Source organism: Phragmites australis, chromosome 8 (genome assembly GCF_958298935.1).
Source record: "Phragmites australis chromosome 8, lpPhrAust1.1, whole genome shotgun sequence".
NCBI classification, from domain to species: Eukaryota; Viridiplantae; Streptophyta; class Magnoliopsida; order Poales; family Poaceae; genus Phragmites; species Phragmites australis.
In genome coordinates, this window is record NC_084928.1 from 2215755 (window position 1) to 2233691 (window position 17937).

The following is a 17937-nucleotide window of genomic DNA, read 5'->3' on the forward strand; positions in this document are numbered from 1 at the left end:
CGTCGTTGTTATCGTCCATCATGAAGCAGAGACCAGTGAAGTCCTTGGCCTTCTTCTTGTTCTTTGTTGCGGTTCATCCTCCTCCGAGCTTTCCTCATCGCTGGAAGAAGTGTCGATGTCCCTGAGAGTCACCACGAACGGCCTAGAAGCCGCCTTGGCCGTCTTCTTGAACATCTTGTCATGGTTCTTTTTGAAGAAGGGCTTCTTGTTCTTCTTCTTGTGCTTGTTGTAGTCGTGGCGCCGTCCTCCCTCTTCTTGAGTTTGGGGCAGTCCGCCTTGAAGTGGGTAGTGTCACCACACTCAAAGCAGGCACAAGAACCACCCCTCCTCCGATCTCAGTGATTGTTGTAGAAGCGGGTGAACTTCTTCACGATCAGCGTAAGGTCATCATCATCCAGCGCGCTCACCTGCTCCTCTGTGACAGAAACCAAGGAAGACAAAAAAATTCACTCGATGAAGTGTTAGCATAAGAAAAGCTAGCTGCAGACTAATTGCCACCACTAGGTCTGGAAACCAACGCCATGTTCTAAGACAGGGGATTTTCGAGACCGGTCTAAGTCGCTTTGGCTGTCTCGATGGATTTGAGCTTACTAAAGAGCTCATCACAAGTTAACGTGTCGTAACTTGGAGACACTTCAATGCTCGAGATCTTTACTTTCCATATGCTACGGTCAAGAGCATAGAGAAGTTTGATCACTCTCTCGTAGTCAGAATAGGGCAAAATACCAGTTGATCGAAGATTGCTAATAATCCCATCAAAGCGAGCAAATATTACATCTAAATACTCTCTAGGGCCTTGCACAAATATTTGATATTCTTGGTTGTATGTGCTTTGGCATCTGGTCTTAATCTGATTAGTGCCTTCATGAAAGACACTCGAAGTATTCCTGATCTCCTGGGTAGTACGGAGGTGCTGAACCCTATCAAACTCATTTCAACTCAGGCTAGTGAATAAAATATTTCTAGCCTTGTTATTAGCCTCGTATTGTTCGATTTGAACCTGAGTCGTGCGAGCACCAGGGATCTCGTAGTTGGAATCAACTACTTCCCGTATTGCACTTTCTTGACTTAGACGATAAGCCTCTATGCACACCATCCAGAACAAAAAATTACGGCCATCAAACAGCGGAATCTTTCCACTTGTCTCCATGTGGCTATAAATCACAAAGCTAGTTAAGATTAACAAGTAGTCAAACTAGCTCTGATATCAATTGTAGGATTGAGAATGATGACTAGAGGAGGGGTGAATAGGCACTTCAACAAAATTCTTATGAAATTGATGACCTTCTTCTATTCGAACATCCAACGCACCTCTACAAGAGAATCACAATAAAGCACAACACAAATACGCCGCAGAAAAACTTCACCTACCCAGAAATTCTGGAAACTCTGGAGAAAGATCAAAAACCAAACTAGAAGATTCAACAAAAATTGGATCTCATAGTTGGAATCGAACAGTAGGTTTCACATCAAACCAATCCATGACTCATCCCCACACAAAGATTGAATCTTGAGAAAAGATCACTCAAGGAACAAGAGATGAACAACGAGTGAAGAAAATCTCCAAGATGATGGTCTAAAGGCAAGAAAATTCAAGATCCTATCATATATGCATGTGTATGTGAATTTTATATTTTTAGCATCAAGAAGAACAACCTCCTAAGGTGTTAACATTTCAGGTCAAAAAGAAAAAATAAAAATCAACACCGAAGAAGAAAAACTTGCACACAAAGCAAGGGAACCAAGAGAGGGAAACTAGAAGGAGGAAATTCAAGCATATGAAACAAAATAAACTTCATTACTCAAAGAAATCAGCCCTATTTTAGGTAGATTATAAAGATTTTCATCTCAAAATTCTCACTATTACATAGGCTAAGCACGCATCCTCTCTCCTCTAAAACCCTAGCATAATGCTCTCATATGAGTGGCACAAGGGGCTAAAATAACTGGTTCATTTTCTCTCATAGCCCTACCCCTATATTTACAGGCCTAGAAAACTTGACCCCCAAGTTTCCTAACTTTTTCCCAAAATACCTCTCTCTTGTCGTACACTTCTATCTACCATCGAGAGCATTTTAGTCTATTTTCTTCTTCATTCATTGGACGGCTACGGTGCCTTTATAACTTAGCTTTGTCTCAATGTAAGCTTCGCGATGGTGCCACATACTCCTCCAGTCCTCCCATGATTTTGAGACCAAACCGCGAAATCCTAGCATTCTTCTCAAAGCGTGACTAGCCGCCACTTGCTTCCACCGGAAGCAAGCGTTTCGATGATGACATGTGTCCTCGGTCTTGCGATCTTCACCGCCGGCAAGTCTCTCCTGCTCCCGATCCCTCGGGTCGCCTTGTCACTTGCACCGACATCCCCTTTGATTGAATTTGTCAACACACCATTTTCATTCTCCGTTTCATGCTTTCTTGACCTTCATGTGTACAACTAGGATCAGCCTTGACTCTGCCCGGCCTTCCTTGATCGTCCGGCATCAAGCACCCGCTTAGCCACAATCACCCGCCATCGACCACCAAATTGCATCCATCATCTACACACTTTGAAACAAACAAACATATTTTTCCACACTCCAAAATATCTCTAGGTTAGTATAAAATCAAAAACTTCAACTCAGAGCACACCCAGCAGAAAACGTGAACACCGGATGTTCCGGTGTGTTCTGCTCCTAAACACCGATGTAGCGAACATGCCCTTAGGAAGATTGTAGTGGAACATCGTTAGAGCATGTATGTTATTTTGGTGATTAATGATAGCATAGTCAATAGGACAAACATGTTTGTCAAGTATATGCTTTAGTAGGTCTCATGGATGTAACAAAAGAGAAGCCACCGAAGCCGGGACAAAGAGAAGAATGAATTGGATTTGTCTTAGAATTTTTGACATAATCAAATGGGATAGATTTCTGTACAATCATGTAGAGTACTTCACAAGCTTTCCAAAGAGCCCAAGATCATCAAAATCAGAGTTCGGAGCGAAAAATTATGCCCAAAATACAAATCGTTTATCGACTGAAAATTGTACACGATGGACCTTCCGGCATTCACAATTAAAATACTCCGGCTTTCACAAAAATGAACATGCCAGATGTTCCGGTGTTCAGAAAATGAACACGCCGGACTATTTTGTGCAGAGAGGATGCAGATGGCTCGGTTGGCATCGTATGCACGCCGGATGTTTCGGTGTTCAAAGAGGACATTACGCCGGACCTTCCGATGTTCAAAAAAAGGTAGAGTTCCAATAGCTAGTTTTTTGGAGTACACGTCGAATGGTCCAACGCTTGTAATGTTGCACACGTTGGATCATCCGGTGAGTACAACAAAATGTGATCGTTGGAGCAACGGCTAGTCTGCAAGGTTGAGGCTATAAATACCCCTCTACTCGATCATTTGATGGAGTCTGAGTGTGCTGGAGTCTAGGAGAGCCCTTTGACACTTGAGAAGACATCCAAAACCACAAAAGTACTTAAAGTGATCATCCAAGGCAATTAAGCATAAGATTAGAGAGTGATAAGTGCTTATAGATCTAAAGAGAGTTGTAGCTAGGTGCTGAGAGGGGATCAAGGAGTGATCCTAGCTTGTACCAAGGGGTACACTGGCACATTGGAGTCTTGATGACTCACCGGCAACTTGAGCCAAAATTGTTCAAGCTTGTTGACCATCTGACTTGGTGTGGAGTGGCGACAAGACACGTGTACGGAGATGCGGAGACCCTTGCCTTTGTGGCTTAAGCTCTGAAGTGATCACGACAGCAAGAGACTAGAAAAGAGACTAGAGGTGAGACCTTACTTTGGTGGCTTGGTGGCTCAAGAGCCATGACCGGATGCCGACCGAGAGCATAGCCTTGGTGGAGCTTCAACGTAAACTAGGGGAGATACTACGGGATAAAAATTCTTTGTGCCAAGTTTGCTCTTTCTACCATCTTTACGCTTCCACATTTATATACTTGCAATTTACCTATGCACATTTACCTTCCTAGAGTAGTTTGCTAGGATTGGCTATAGGTTGCAAATCTCTTTGTTCGGTAGAGTAGACACACTAGATAAATCTAGAGTATATTTAGATAGAAATTGATATATTTTTATCTTGTAAAGTTTTTAGAGTCAATTAGTTTAGGTTAGTTTTTTAAGTGTCCTAATTCACCACCTTTTAGGACGTCACCGATCTCTTCAACCGGACCATTCGGTAAGTGTAATACTATCTATTCTAGAAATTTTTTGCTCTTTGCAATAAAAGGTCCGGTGAAAACTTCCGGTGATCTCATGTCCATCACTGAATAATCCAGTGTGTGCCAATCCACCGAACCACCTTTCTGCAACCTCTTTACAACAAAAGATTCGATGCATTCTTTGGTGTTCACAATCTCAGCACCCGGACTATCCGTTGTGCATAATCAAACTTGGCACCAAAAATCTCCTCTCTGCAAAAAATACTCCGGCGCTCTCAAAGTTATCACCAAAACATCCGGTGTTTACTTTTATTTCTACTTCAGCACTGAAAATACTATGGTGATATCCTCTGGTGTAGCCACCACACTCACCGGACCTTCTGGTGCATTGATCTCCAATTTCGTCAGAAAAATTACTCTCTGCAAGAAATAGTCCGGCGAGTATACATTGCACACATCGGAACTTCTAGTGAACACCGGAACATCTGATGTTCACATAAGAACTTTGGTGTGTGTAATTTTTCTGCGTACAGAGAAAAATTCGTCAACTCCAAATACCACCAACTTGAGTTAGTCATGAATAAGAACAAGCATCTATAAACATATGCTAACTAAGTTTAAGAAAAATCAAAGGAGATGCTGCCATGATCTGAAAATTGCATGTTTGTGTTCTTTGTGATTGTGCCAATCTGATAAAAAGCTAATAATTGGTACCAGAGTCGGTCAAGATATAGAAGATGATGCTATTGTGAGCCTGGTGCTATGTTGATGAGCGACGACACCAACACGTGTTGAGTCTAGCAGCAAGGTGGTTACGGCAACATCAACTATGGCAGTGATATAGTTGGTGACGACAGCTGTGGTGTGGTGCGATAGTGGTTGTTTGATCCTGGTGAAAAAGCCAATAATTTTTACTGGTCGTCACCAACTATATCGCTGCCATCGTTGATGTTGCCGCAACCACCTTGCTGCTAGACTCGACACACATTGGTGTCGTCGCTCCTCGGTGTAGCACTGGTTTTGTGATAGTATCATCTTTATATCTTAACCAGCTCTAATACCAATTATTAGTTTTTCACTGGATGGCACGATCACAAAAACACAAACACGCAATTTTCAGATCACGGCAGCATCTCCTTTTCTTAGACCAACTCCAGCAGAGCTTGCAAATCCGCAAATATAGTGGTACAATGTTTTTTCACACTACTGTAGCACCAGAAACCTTCTTCAGCCGGTACTCTTTCTTGTGCTACAGTACTACACAGTACTGCTACAGGGTTATGGAGAGGGTGTGGAGGGGGTACTGTAGCAACACACAACACTGTAGCGGTACTGTAGCACCAGAAACCTTCTTCAGCCGGTACTCTTCCTCGTGCTACAGTACCATACAGTACTGCTACATTGTTACGAGGGAGTGAGGAATTTTTTGTCGGGGGTACTGTAGCAGTACATAACACTGTAGTAATACTGTTCACAGAGCTGACAGTGGAGCCGGAGTGAGAGAAGCACTGCAGTAATACTGCAGCAACTGTAGTAGTACTGTATATAGAGGCTGACAGTGGATCCCGAAGGAGAAAAAAAGTAGTAGAAGGAAGAAAATAAGTAGCCGTTGAAGATTAAAAAAAAAGATACTGTAATAATAATAAAAAATACTGTAATAGTATTTTTAGATAAAAATTTAAAATAACTACTAAAGATAACCTTACATTTTATTTCTCCACTAACATCCACAAAATTCTCAACAAAATTCCCAACATATGCATGTGCTTTTATAGACCCTAACCCCAACTTGGATGCCGCGACTTGACCGGCCGGACTCCGCGTCGTACAAAACCAAGACTTGTATACGTACTCGTATACCACACAGTCTGACTCCTATAGTTGTAACTCTAACACAGAAACTCACACCTAAGATTCCAATACGGACACGTCATGGACTTCATGCACAAGCAGTGACAGGTTCAAAAGACGTTCGCACGTGCATGCAGCACATGCATTTACAAAACCCACGCAAGCATGCAAGTCATACTTGCATTAACACTAACCAAACTATCTAAAACAACAAGATTAACTCTTAACAATTTTCACCCTCTCCTTCCTGTCGACCGAACCTCTCCTTTCTACGTTCATCGTGCCGTCAAGTATGATTCATCCATCGGTCTATTTTCGCAAAATGGATGTGGCTCCTAATATCCATATAAGACGACATGCGATAGGAACGAAATAACCCTGGAAAGTCGCAAGAGGAAATTAATTAAGCAACGTGATTCAATTCATGAGGAAAACAAATTGGACACAGCTCAATCTGCGTTTGCGATGGCGAAAGCCAAAGCCTGGTGATGAGTGACAATGAGGTCTCGTTGAAAGGACGGCATTATACCCCCACCCCTTTTTCATACGATAGCATCCCGACCAAACTGTCATTCTTATCTCTTGCTAGATTGTTTAGGAAAAAAATTCTATAAGATCCGAGTGGAAAAGATCTCTGCGAGACTTGCATCCACACTGTTTATCCTCGATCCAGCGGTCTCTGCGTGCGTGTTTCTCTACGGTGGAGGACACGTGCCGATGCCTGACGAGGGTCTACAGGTGAGATCGGGTTTTATAGAATTTTCTTCCGATTGTTCATGTGCACGCTTGTATTGGCAGTTAGGTTCGTTTTAGACTGTTCATGTGGTATTTGGTTCTTTATCTTCGGACGACGGTTGCAAGCGTGTCGACGAGCCATATATTTTGAAAATTTGGGTTGTATAAACGTATCAGGATGCTAAGATTTCAGAGACGAGAAAGACATTTTCAAGCCTGCACGGCCTAAACTGCTACTGAACCATCGTCAATTACTTCGGTCGTTGCAATCACAACAACAACTACACATGCTGGTGGTTACGTTCTTCAAAAACTCTTCTCCCGATCCAGAAGAGATCATCAGCATTCGGCATTACGTTATTCCTGATCTACCAGTCTCCCTAAACACAACAAGAACATGCACGCGAACAAATTAAAGCGCCTTCTTCTTCTCTTCTTCTTCATCTTCTTCGATGCAACTATTTTAGCCTCCTCCGAGAAGCACTTGTTCAACTGCTTCTGCTGGTCAGAGTACCCGTGCCCGGTCTATGGGGGCAGTGCTGCTCCTCAGGGCTGCGCTTTGCATGGCGCCGCCGCCACGGCTTCGGCTACGCTGAAGAACAGGCGGTCCAACCCGAACGCCTCGCCCACCGCCGAGTTGAACATCCTCTCGGCAACGGACCCTACCGGGTTGGCAAGCACCAGCTTCAAAATTCATCAGCACAAGCTCATGTTACATCCAGGCACGTTTGATAGAGTGACTCATTGAAGCTGTTGTGTGTGTGTGTGTGTGTGTACCTCGATGTTTCTTTTGTCCAGGACTCTCTTCACCTCTGAGAGTGCGTCTAGGCCGCTCGTGTCGATCGCCGCCACAGCTGCAAGATAATTGATTCGTCTCATGTCAGCTGAATCCTTGAGATTTTTTTTTTTACTGATCAAGTGCCATTTCAAGATTGATTTGGCACACTCACCGCTCATGTCGAGGATGACACATCGGATGGAGCCTTGGTTCGACTTGAGCGCCTTCTCCTCCTCGTCCCGGAGGTACCTCATGATCCTCTCGACGAGGTACATGGAGTTGGTGAAGTAGATCGCCGACTCAACGCCGACGATGAGGAACGACGGCACCCTCACGGCCTCCCTGTACTGCACGACGCTGCGGTAGCTCTGCGTCCCCGGGACGAGCCCCTTGACCACCATGTTGGGCCGCGTCACCTGCAGCAGGATCTTGAACAGCGAGATGCCGACGGCGATGGCGAGGCCCATCTGGACGGAGACGAGGAGGACGCCGAGGAACGCGGCCATGCAGGCCAGGAAGTCGAGCTTGTCCACCTTCCACAGCTTGGAGGCGCCGCGGACGTCGATGAGCCCGATCACCGCCGTGATGATGATCGCCGACAGGATCACGTTGGGGGTGTAGTGGAAGAGCGGCATCAGGAACAGCAACGTCACCAGCACCGCCGCCGCCATCACGATGTTTGATAGCGCCGTCTTGCACCCGGCACTGTAGTTCACCGCCGATCGCGAGAACGAACCCGTCGTGACGTAGCAGGAGGCGCAGGAGCCGGCCATGTTCATGATTCCGATGGCCATCATCTCCTTGTTGCCGTCGACCTGGTAGTTGTTGATGGATGCGAATGTCCTGCCTACTGCAATCCCTTCCTGCTCCAAAATTTTAGTAAAAATTAAAACTTTATTTTCAGACCAAACTCGTAGCATTGCAATTTGATTGAAGTTTAAATATCAAAATGTTTGCAAGGTTCTTACAGTTAGGGACAAGATGCCTGTCATGATCCCTGTCTTGATAGTCAGGGCCACGTAGGAGCCGCTGAAGGTGAGCATGTTAGCTGAAGGTGGGTTCACTCCGCGGGGGAGCATGCCAATCTGCGTCACAGAAAAATTATTTACAGACGAATTAGTGAATAGTGATTAATTGTTTCTAAGGTCTGAAGGTGTCAGTGTGATTTGTGAATCAGCAATTAGTTCAGACAGGTTGTACTGAAGATACTTACAACGCTGATGCTATGAGATTTCCAGATGAAGGAGAGGATGGTGGAGATTATCACTGAGGCCAGGGGAGCACCAGCTGATACCCAGAAAAGCTTTGGATTTCTGGCACTCTGGAAAAGAACAGCGAACAAAATTAGCACTTGATAAGTCCATCTGTCAGTTATTGCTTGCACAATTACATCAAGGAATAGAGAAAAAATTGTACTGTAATTAAATTAGTAACTGTTTAACTAAATATTTAGTATATTGATTTTGAAAATTTTAATGTGGAAAAGCTGTTGAATTTGGAGGCCCCATGGCACCATCTTTTTGAAGATTTCTCAAGCATGGCCCCAATTAGGAGAGTGGAATTCTCAGGCTGACGCTTTTAATCGTACCAAGTGACTAGGAACAGCGTCATTCTCAAGCTAGTTTTGCTGCAAAATTTGCCCCACCACAGCAAAGGATCGAGTGATGAAATTATAGCCACTTGTCACGCGTAATGGCGCATCATTTACAGTGATCTTGGCCGTGGTTATCAATCATTTTCTATAGATTGGAATTTGGAAATGTTGAAATATTACGAATAGATGGCCATGGCCAACTTACTCAACAGGTCACACATCGGAAGGCCAAATCAGATGCATTCTCCCCAAAAAGGAAAAGGCAAAGGTTCCATTGGACACCAGTTTAATTAGAATAGATTCTAAATGGGCGCACACGTCTTACTTTATTCGATGCATGTGATTTAGTCGTGTGAACAATATGACCTATATACATGCATGATTGGTAGGTAATTCTAACTGTACCCAACTAAAACTATTCAAACTAAGTATTGCTTCATGATATATATGTGTTTCAGCTATGCTCGGTTCTTATTTACTGAAAGAAATAATGCTTTTCTTCAAGAGAAAGGGGAAATAAATACTACTTTCGTTTAAGCTAACATTTATAAATATGCAACCTTAAAGAGGACACGCGCCAGCAAGCACTTTTTGGCACCATGCTTCAGTTCAATAGTTAGATATCTTGGAAGTTTAAACCTGGGGATCGGAAGGACTGAACTTTTCTTGGCATACCAACTGTTTAGTTAAGCCAAGCAACACTAAAGCTTTTTCTTTTTCTTTAGTATAGTCTAAATCACCATTACCTAGGACAAGTAAAACAGTTCGAAAGACCCTAATTTATTGAACCAAACCATGCTCTTTAAGTGTTATATATATATATATATATATATATATATATATATATATATATATATCTTTCCTATTAGTTGTACTGTTCTAACAAAACAAATTGAAGTTAGAGATTCCACTTATGCGAAACTAAATCGAAGAACGGAATTCCTTTCGGGGGAGAAAATAAATAAATAAATCCCAACCTTATAAGGTCCCAACAAGCGGGAGCTAGCTTAATCTCTCCCCCAAGAATTATTATCCATTTGTTAAACCACTGAGTGGACTCAAATTCCTTGTTAGTGGCAGGCACTTTTTGGGACTTTAAACCACTGAGTGGAACAATAATTGTATGCATCATATGATGCAAAAGACCAAAACTCTTTTCCATTGTTTAAAAATAGTAACTTTTTCTACTAATAGTAATAGTACAGTTAAGCTTAATCATCTTTACTTTATTTCTGTAAGGATGGTAATTAGTCGAAGCAGATGCATGGTTATGTATATTTTTCGACAACAGGGGAACCTATTTCCATTACAACATGGTTATGTATACTATGGTGAAGGAATCAAAACTTACGATTTGGCGCGTCAAGAGGAGGATGGCGAGGAAGGCGACGCCCATGGTGATCGTCTGCCACTCCCACTGCATCATCATCATCATCGGGACATGGATCATCACGGGCAGTTTGTTAGATTTGGACGTAGCTGATGAATCGGACGAGTTGGTGTTGTCGTTTTTGCTGGATCGACCGACAGAGAGGCAAGCCAAAGTACCTCGTCGTGGCGCTTGACGACGGATCGCATGACGTCGACGAAGCCCATGTGGGAGGTGAAGTGGACGATGCCGAGCAGGCCCTTGAGCTGCTGCAGCGACACGATGATGGCGGCGCCGCCCATGAACCCCGTCAGCGTCGCCTTGGACAGGAAATCCACGATGAAACCCAGCCTGCAATGCATGCATGCGTGCGTGCGTGCATCAGCGTGGATGTGTAAGCTGCAGAGCAGAGCAATGGAACAGTGGATCGAGGAAGAACAAATGGATGATCATGCCTGAGGAATCCGAGGGACGCCTGGAAGACGCCGGCAAAGAAGGTGGCGGTGAAGGCGAGCTGGAGGTAGAGGATGGGCTGGTCGTCCGGCGAGACGGCTTCCCGGAGCATGGACCCCATCACCAGCGACGCGATCGACACCGGACCCACCGCCAGGTCCCGCGAGCTCCCCAGCAGCGAGTAGATGAGCGGCGGAACGAAGCTGGAATCTGCATGCACGCCGGCGTGCCAAGATTAATTTAATTCATCGACCAAACATGACCGCTTCCCAATCAATTGTAGCGCACGAGGCACGGCACGAGCAACTCACATAGGCCAATGATAGGAGGCAGGTTGGCGAGCTTGGCGTAGCTGATTCCCTGCACGGCAGGGACACGAACAGAAAATCAGCTCAGCTCAGCTCATGGTAGTTACGAGCCGCCCATATTTGTGTACCAGGAGTAATTAGCATGGCTAAAAGTAGCTAGGAATTGATTGAAGGCGAGGGAGGAAGAAGCAGGGGAGGGAGAAGAGAACAGAGCATGCACGTGCTTGCTATACCTGCGGGATGGCGAGGCTGGCAATGGTGAGGCCGGCGACGACGTCGGAGCGGAGGAGGCGGGGGCTGTACTCGGACCCCCACTGGAAGATGGGGAACAAGTACTGCAGCGCCAGCACCAGCCGCCGGGCGGAGGACTGGTTCTTGAACTGGTGCAGAGGGTCGTCGGGGAAGAACACCTCCGCGAGACGCTGCCGCAGCGCCTTCGCCGTCGTCCGCCGCTCCGGCAGCGACACCTTGTGCATCTCCAGCACCACCGCCTCCTCCCGGTGCTGGTGCATCACGGGTGCCGGCGGCGGCGGCGGAGGCATGGCGTTCGAGGGCGGCGCCGCGACGTCGTACGAGAGGCTTTCCACCTTGTTGTTGACCACCATTGTCGCTCGACTCTCGACTTACGAGCTCGGTCGGTGACCGCCGGCGACGGCGGCCGACGCGGTTGTTCTTGCTACTTGTTCTTGTGGGCTCTTGCCCTCCCTGCAACGGCGGGAGCTGCAGGGCACTGAGGAAGGTGGGTTGCCTTGCTGCCTGGCTCGATGGATTCGGCGGAGGAGGAGGAGCCGCCTTTTATAGGGAGCGGGCCGGAGGGCGGGAGAGCGCGCGGCGGAGGGGGTTTGGTTTGGAACTTTGGACGAATAGAATGAAGAAGAGAGGTCTAGGAGACGCTGCAAGTGGTTAATTTGGGCGCGCCTGTTACGGGAGAGCTCTTGTAATTTGCCTCGTTGGATTAGAGTCACATGGGGAATTAACTGCTACGATTACAGCTAAACTAGTAGTAACTAATTAAGGACACTTCGTTTGTTCTGTCGCCGGTTAATTCTTCAGCAAATCACTTCATTCTCGCATTTGATTTAAACGCAATGAATATAAATAAGGATGTTGCTATATTTCAGATGCCTGAAAACAGAGCAACTATAGCCGATGAATGTTAGTGCTTCGATCTTTATCCGACGACTATAGTTCTTTCTTCTTCCTTCTATTCTCTATGTATTATTTGTCTTCTTGCTTGAGTCAGCGCAACTTGCCCTTCCTACTGCTCATCTCCACCGTCTCCGACGGCTCTTCCATTGCTCACCGGCCATCCTCCGCCACTTACGACCGGTAGCGTCCCTAGCACCTCACCACTTTGCCCCCACACATGCTTCTTCTATCGGGATGATCTCCTTCCACATGACCTCATCAAAGTCCGGTGATGAAGGAAGCGACTGTCGCCGTTCTTCGTCGTTCGATAGATCGATCTCGTTTTCAGACGTCTAATCATATAATGATGTGTATAAATAAGATTGGAACAAACTTAAAAATTTACAAGCTAGAACCTTGTGTGGTCTTTCTTTCGTCTCCAAGTACACGTAAAATGGAGTGATTTTCAAAAAGCTTGAGGTTTACGGTCAGTATATAGAATAAAATCCTTGAGTTTGGCAGCAATGTAGCATAAAACCGTAACTTTTTTTTTTGTCGTATTCTTTAAGAAAATTCTAACTAAAAAAATCCCACATTGCCCGACCAATAACTAGCAGCTGGGATGGGCTTGTCAACGTGGATGCAAATTGGCGTGGGTTCTATATATGAGGGATTAAATCTTTCGTTTTGTGTGTCTCATTACCGATAGTGATATGCCTGTTAACATCGAGATGCCTATGATGATTTTGCTAATCTTCAATATATATATATCTCTGATCTTTAGTAGGTGTTATGTGTGTGCATATATGGTGGTATAAGTATGTGAGTATATTTATGAGTTGAGCTGGTGTTTTAAAAAAAAAAACAATAGCGGGGCTGTTCCTTTATGAAACCATATTGCCCTAAAAATCTGGAGTTATAACACTCTAATTCGTTGATAAGCTGGACTATTTGGACATCCTTATAGAATAAAATAAAATAATAGGGCAGGATTCTTCATCTCAGCATTGTAGGAATTTCTGGCAGGTGAATCTACATAGTCAAATATAAACATCTCTGCTCTACTCTAGAATCTGTCTCGCATCCACTGCAACCCCTAGTTCCAAAAGAAATCGAGAGGCGGATTCATCACTCAAGCAAAAGAATACCTGGTGGAAGGTGAATATCTTTTGCCCCTTGGATAATGGATTCCAGAATGATTGCGTAACTCCACCATCTCTGACGATTCTCCCACCGTCGGATTCATGCCCACCACCTTGGCATCGTCCATCGAGCATCCTTCGCCAGTCACGGCCAGCACCGTCCCCACCGCCTTGCCGCTGTGCCCCCGTATCTATCTCCTCCGCCTGGCCGACCTCTATCCACATGACCTCTTCTAAGTCTGATGACAAAGAAAGCCCCTCTCCTAACCCTGGCGGCGGCCGCCGTTCTTCGTCGTTTGATGGCTCGATCTCATTTTTAGACGTCTCATCATTAGAAGATGAGTATAAATAAGACCTGAACAATCTTAAAAATTTACAATCTAAAACCTTGTGTGGTCCGCATTTCCTCCTAAGTACATGCAAAATGAGAGTGATTTTCAGAAAGCCTGAGGTTAACGGTCAGTATGTGGAATAAAATCCCTGAGTTTGGTGGCAATGTAGCATAAAACCGTAATTTTTTTAGTCGTGTTCTTTTAAAAAAACTCTTAACTAAAAAATTCCCAAATTGCTCGCCCATCAAGTAGCAGCTGGGATTGGCATGTCAACGTGGATGCAAATTGGCGGGGGTTGTTCCTTTATGAAACCATATGGCCCTAAAATCCAGAGTTATAACAAACAGTCAAATTTGCTGATAAGCTCGACTAGTTGGACATCCTTATAGAAAATAATAATAATAGGGCAGGATTCTTCATCTCAGCATTGTAGGAATTTCTGGCAGGTGGTCAGCTTCTTTTCTGAATTCGAATCTACATAGTTAAATATAAACATCTCTGCTCTGCTCTAGAATCTGTCTCGCATCCACTGCGACCCCTAGTTCCATAAGAAACCCAGAGGCAGATTCATCACTCAAGCAAAAGAACACCTGGTGGAAGATGAATATATTTTGCCCCTTGGATGATGGATTCCGGAATGGTTGCACGCAATTGGTGGGGTTAAGTTCCCTAGAGCACTTTCTACTCAGTGGGGTGACCATTTTTAACGGTTGTGTATATCCGGTGCCATGATTGATTATGACCCTAAATCTTATTATTGTAACCAAGCGTGAGAGAGAATGATTCCACGTGTGCACTGGTGGGCCCATATGTGTGGAAGTAAATTCTATAGGACCATGTCCAGAAAGACTCTCGTGAGATCTCATCCATATCATCTATCTTGTGATCCAATGGCTGACTGAAGAGGAAAGAGAGGAAATGAACACGTATCATTACAGGGGAGAGCGTCTTTTGTAGGACCAGGTTATATCAAATTTGCTTTCCACATGTGTGACAAGGCAAGTAACATGTGTAGGCTTTAGGAATGATGTTTGGAGCCCACTCATCACTGAGTACTTTGGGGAAGGGTGTGTTGTTCTAAAAATAAAGAAAACTAGGTCATTCATTCTCCAAATCTGAACAATATATTGGCATTCATGCCAAAGGTAGATTTTTAGTGGCTTGAAAACAGGTTTGTGCACCAAAAAATAGAGGTCTTAGAGTCATCAACGTTCATGTGCAGGATGAGGCTCTGATTCCAAAACATCTCTTTAAGTTCTAATTCCTTAGATTAATCTAATCTGGAACACACAATATGAGGATGGTTTCCTGCCTCATATCTCTCCCACCAAAGGTCCCTTTTGGTGGAAGGACATTATGAAATTATTGATCACTTTAGAGGAGTGGCTTCGGGATCCCTGGGGGATGGCTCCACAATTCTCATTTGGCTTGATGTCTGGAATGAAAAATACCTCAAAGATCAGCTTCCAAGACTTTTCTCTTATACAAAAGATGATTCAATCACTCTAGCTCATTTCGTCTCTGCTGGAACCAACATGATCTTTTTCATTTCCCCATGAGTTTTTGCCACAAGATGTTGGTAATACCTCCAGATGGTCTGGGATCAATCCAAACCGTTCTTTACCATGATCCAAGAAGCAAAGCAAGAATCGCATTTATCGTTTTTCATGGAGGTTTTCATGATAGCAGCTTGGGAATTATGGAAGCAGAGAAATGGGCAAATCTTTCGACATGAGCTACCTTCGTTTGTTAGGTGAAAGACCTGTTTTAAAGATACTATCATGTTACACATGTGTAGAATGAGCCCAGTTATGAGTCTTGTTGTTTCCCTCCTGGATTGACTCCCTCTTTTAACGTCTCATGTATAGTTGTCTGTAAAGTCATATGTTATTGTTTCCCTGTACAATTTTTCTTTTCTTTTCTTTTCTGCTTTACTATATTAACATAGTAGGGGTTTCCCCTACTGTACAGTTCAATTTTTTTTTTTTGAAATTTGGATGCTAAACATATTGGCAGAACGAATCATTCAAGAGAGCTCGATATTCTGTTATATATGCCGCTTAACCACAAGGAGTTTCTTTTGTTTAGACTTATGGTTGAGCAAAGTTAGAAACTCTATTTGTTTCATTTAGTTTTACTACTCCATCTTTGGGCATGCTAATTTATTGCTTGTTATAGTAGAAGTATCTATCATAACGACTAAGATTATCTTAACAAACTAGATTCTACAGCGCATCATAACATAATAGGGTGATACGGGCTAGTCTTAAACTTCAACATAAGAGGCCACACTGCACCAAAGGAGAAAAAAAATTTAGTGCAATAATACATTCACATTCTTGACACATGTTGAGCTAGTAGCTTCTGAACCGTCAGTTGTGACAGGAGCACCAAGGGTTAGCCATGATACCAACTTCTATATTTCAATGGCAGCTGGGCAAGTCTGTCACTTACAGCATAGAGTGGAACTTGCAGCTATCTATGTGCTGCATTTTCTTGCAAATATGTAGGAACATTTTGAAAGCAAAGAAAGACCGATCTAGTGGATGGCCATGTGAATTTCATACATATATAGGAGTAGCACCTATTGCTGGACCTAATTGTGGTGAGGGTGTGATATTAGAGGTCAATCTGGTAACATGAAACTGTCGGCCAGCAAATCACCCTCAAATAGATAGAAGAGTGGAGCACCAAAACTAGCAAATGCTAATAGAGTACTAGGCAATCTCGATGCTTTTCTTTTCTCAAATTCGTCTTGTGGACCTGTCAAGTCTTCTGGCCATGGATGGCTTCTCAATTTGGGGCTCTAGATGTGTGTAACAAACGTTCTCTTTTTGGTAGGAAAAAGTACCTGTCGAGTTACCCACAATGAGGTGTATATATATGGCCGTATATATGCCGGTCAATACTCACCAACTAAACCAAAACAACTAGGTACCTTAAGGTGAAACGTGTTTGAGGATTTGTTTTTAACAATATGTCTGAAAAATAATGGGGTCACTTTCGTGAATCAGATATCAAACATGAAGCAAGGCACACACAATGTATACAGGTTTGAGCCTCCGGTTGGAGTAATACTCTACGTCATGTGTGGATGATTATATATATTTATTCATTCGAGTACAGGCAATGTGGCTAACCAATTACAAGGAGTAGATCGGCTCTAGTTTAACCTAGGGCTAAAGTCGACGAGTTCTTTCTGTGTCAAGGTCCTGATGCTTTCCTCGAGTAGCCGAAAAAAAAGAACCCTCATGGGGATCTGGGTCCCCGCCTTATATAAGGGTGATACGGATCGATAGGGAGTTCTTCTTATCGTCTAAGTAGATAAATCTGTTATGAATACTAGTCTAATTGAGTTGGGTAAACAATCGAGGCCTTCCTAGTATACAACTTCTAGATTACGGGAGTATTAGTTACCGCAGATTCAGTTCCGTAATATCCGAAGTTATCAAGTATGCACACAACACATCATGTCTGTATATGGTACTCTCCTTATACATATATACCATATAATTAGATATTCGACGGTAGGCCCCTAACTCTACTCAGCAGGGAGGATTTCTGTAAGCACCTATTCGAGTACCGCCAAGTTCAAGCTTAGTCGAGTAAGGTAGATCAAACTTACAGTTGAAAGAATCGAACAAGAAGATGCTCTGCTCTGAGCATCGAGTGGAAACATTTTTGGATCGAACGCCCTATTATTATCTGCACTCGAGACTCGATAAGGGCCAGTAGTATCGACTTATCGACATCTGTCTCTGAGTAGAGTTAAAAAAACCTTTCAAAATTTAAAACAACGGGTATAGGAGCATTTAAAGCTTGCAGAATATAGATGGGCGTGCAGAGATTTGCACGTCATCATCATGCCACTTTTGACACTGACCGAAGCATCATAGAGACGGGAGTGGTTGTCAAAAAGACTATAAGTTTTTTGGGCTATTTACCCATACTAACCGGACTATAGCAGTCATTCCTCGTCATCGGCGCCAATCTTCTCGCACAAACCTTCATTTCTCTCCGCCCAAACACATGCCTCCACCAGAAGAACTCACATCCATGGATTTTGGCTCTTA

At 44.0% G+C, this 17937-nt stretch overlaps 1 protein-coding gene across 1 annotated transcript; it reads right to left on the reverse strand.

Moving 5' to 3' along the window:
* Nucleotides 1-6947: 6947 nt before the first annotated feature.
* LOC133926228 (probable sulfate transporter 3.4) lies at nucleotides 6948-12125 on the reverse strand. The gene is made up of 10 exons (XM_062372038.1): nucleotides 11496-12125; nucleotides 11266-11314; nucleotides 10957-11164; nucleotides 10681-10852; nucleotides 10484-10549; nucleotides 8752-8859; nucleotides 8507-8623; nucleotides 7711-8401; nucleotides 7538-7614; nucleotides 6948-7444 (listed from the first exon to the last, which is right to left on the reverse strand). Exons 1-10 carry the CDS (start codon nucleotides 11865-11867, stop codon nucleotides 7307-7309), a joined length of 1998 nt encoding a protein of 665 aa, XP_062228022.1. The 5' UTR covers nucleotides 11868-12125; the 3' UTR covers nucleotides 6948-7306.
* Nucleotides 12126-17937: the final 5812 nt, after the last annotated feature.

What these genes read in the sequence shown, in the direction of transcription:
- LOC133926228 (XM_062372038.1), bottom strand. Translation starts at nt 11,867, where the DNA reads ATGGTGGTCAACAACAAGGTGGAAAGCCTCTCGTACGACGTCGCGGCG. An exon ending in GCCTCCTATCATTGGCCTAT is followed by an intron (nt 11,165 to 11,265) that starts GTGAGTTGCTCG and finishes GCGTGCATGCAG; the next exon opens with ATTCCAGCTTCGTTCCGCCG. An exon ending in TGTCATCCTCGACATGAGCG is followed by an intron (nt 7,615 to 7,710) that starts GTGAGTGTGCCA and finishes ATTATCTTGCAG; the next exon opens with CTGTGGCGGCGATCGACACG.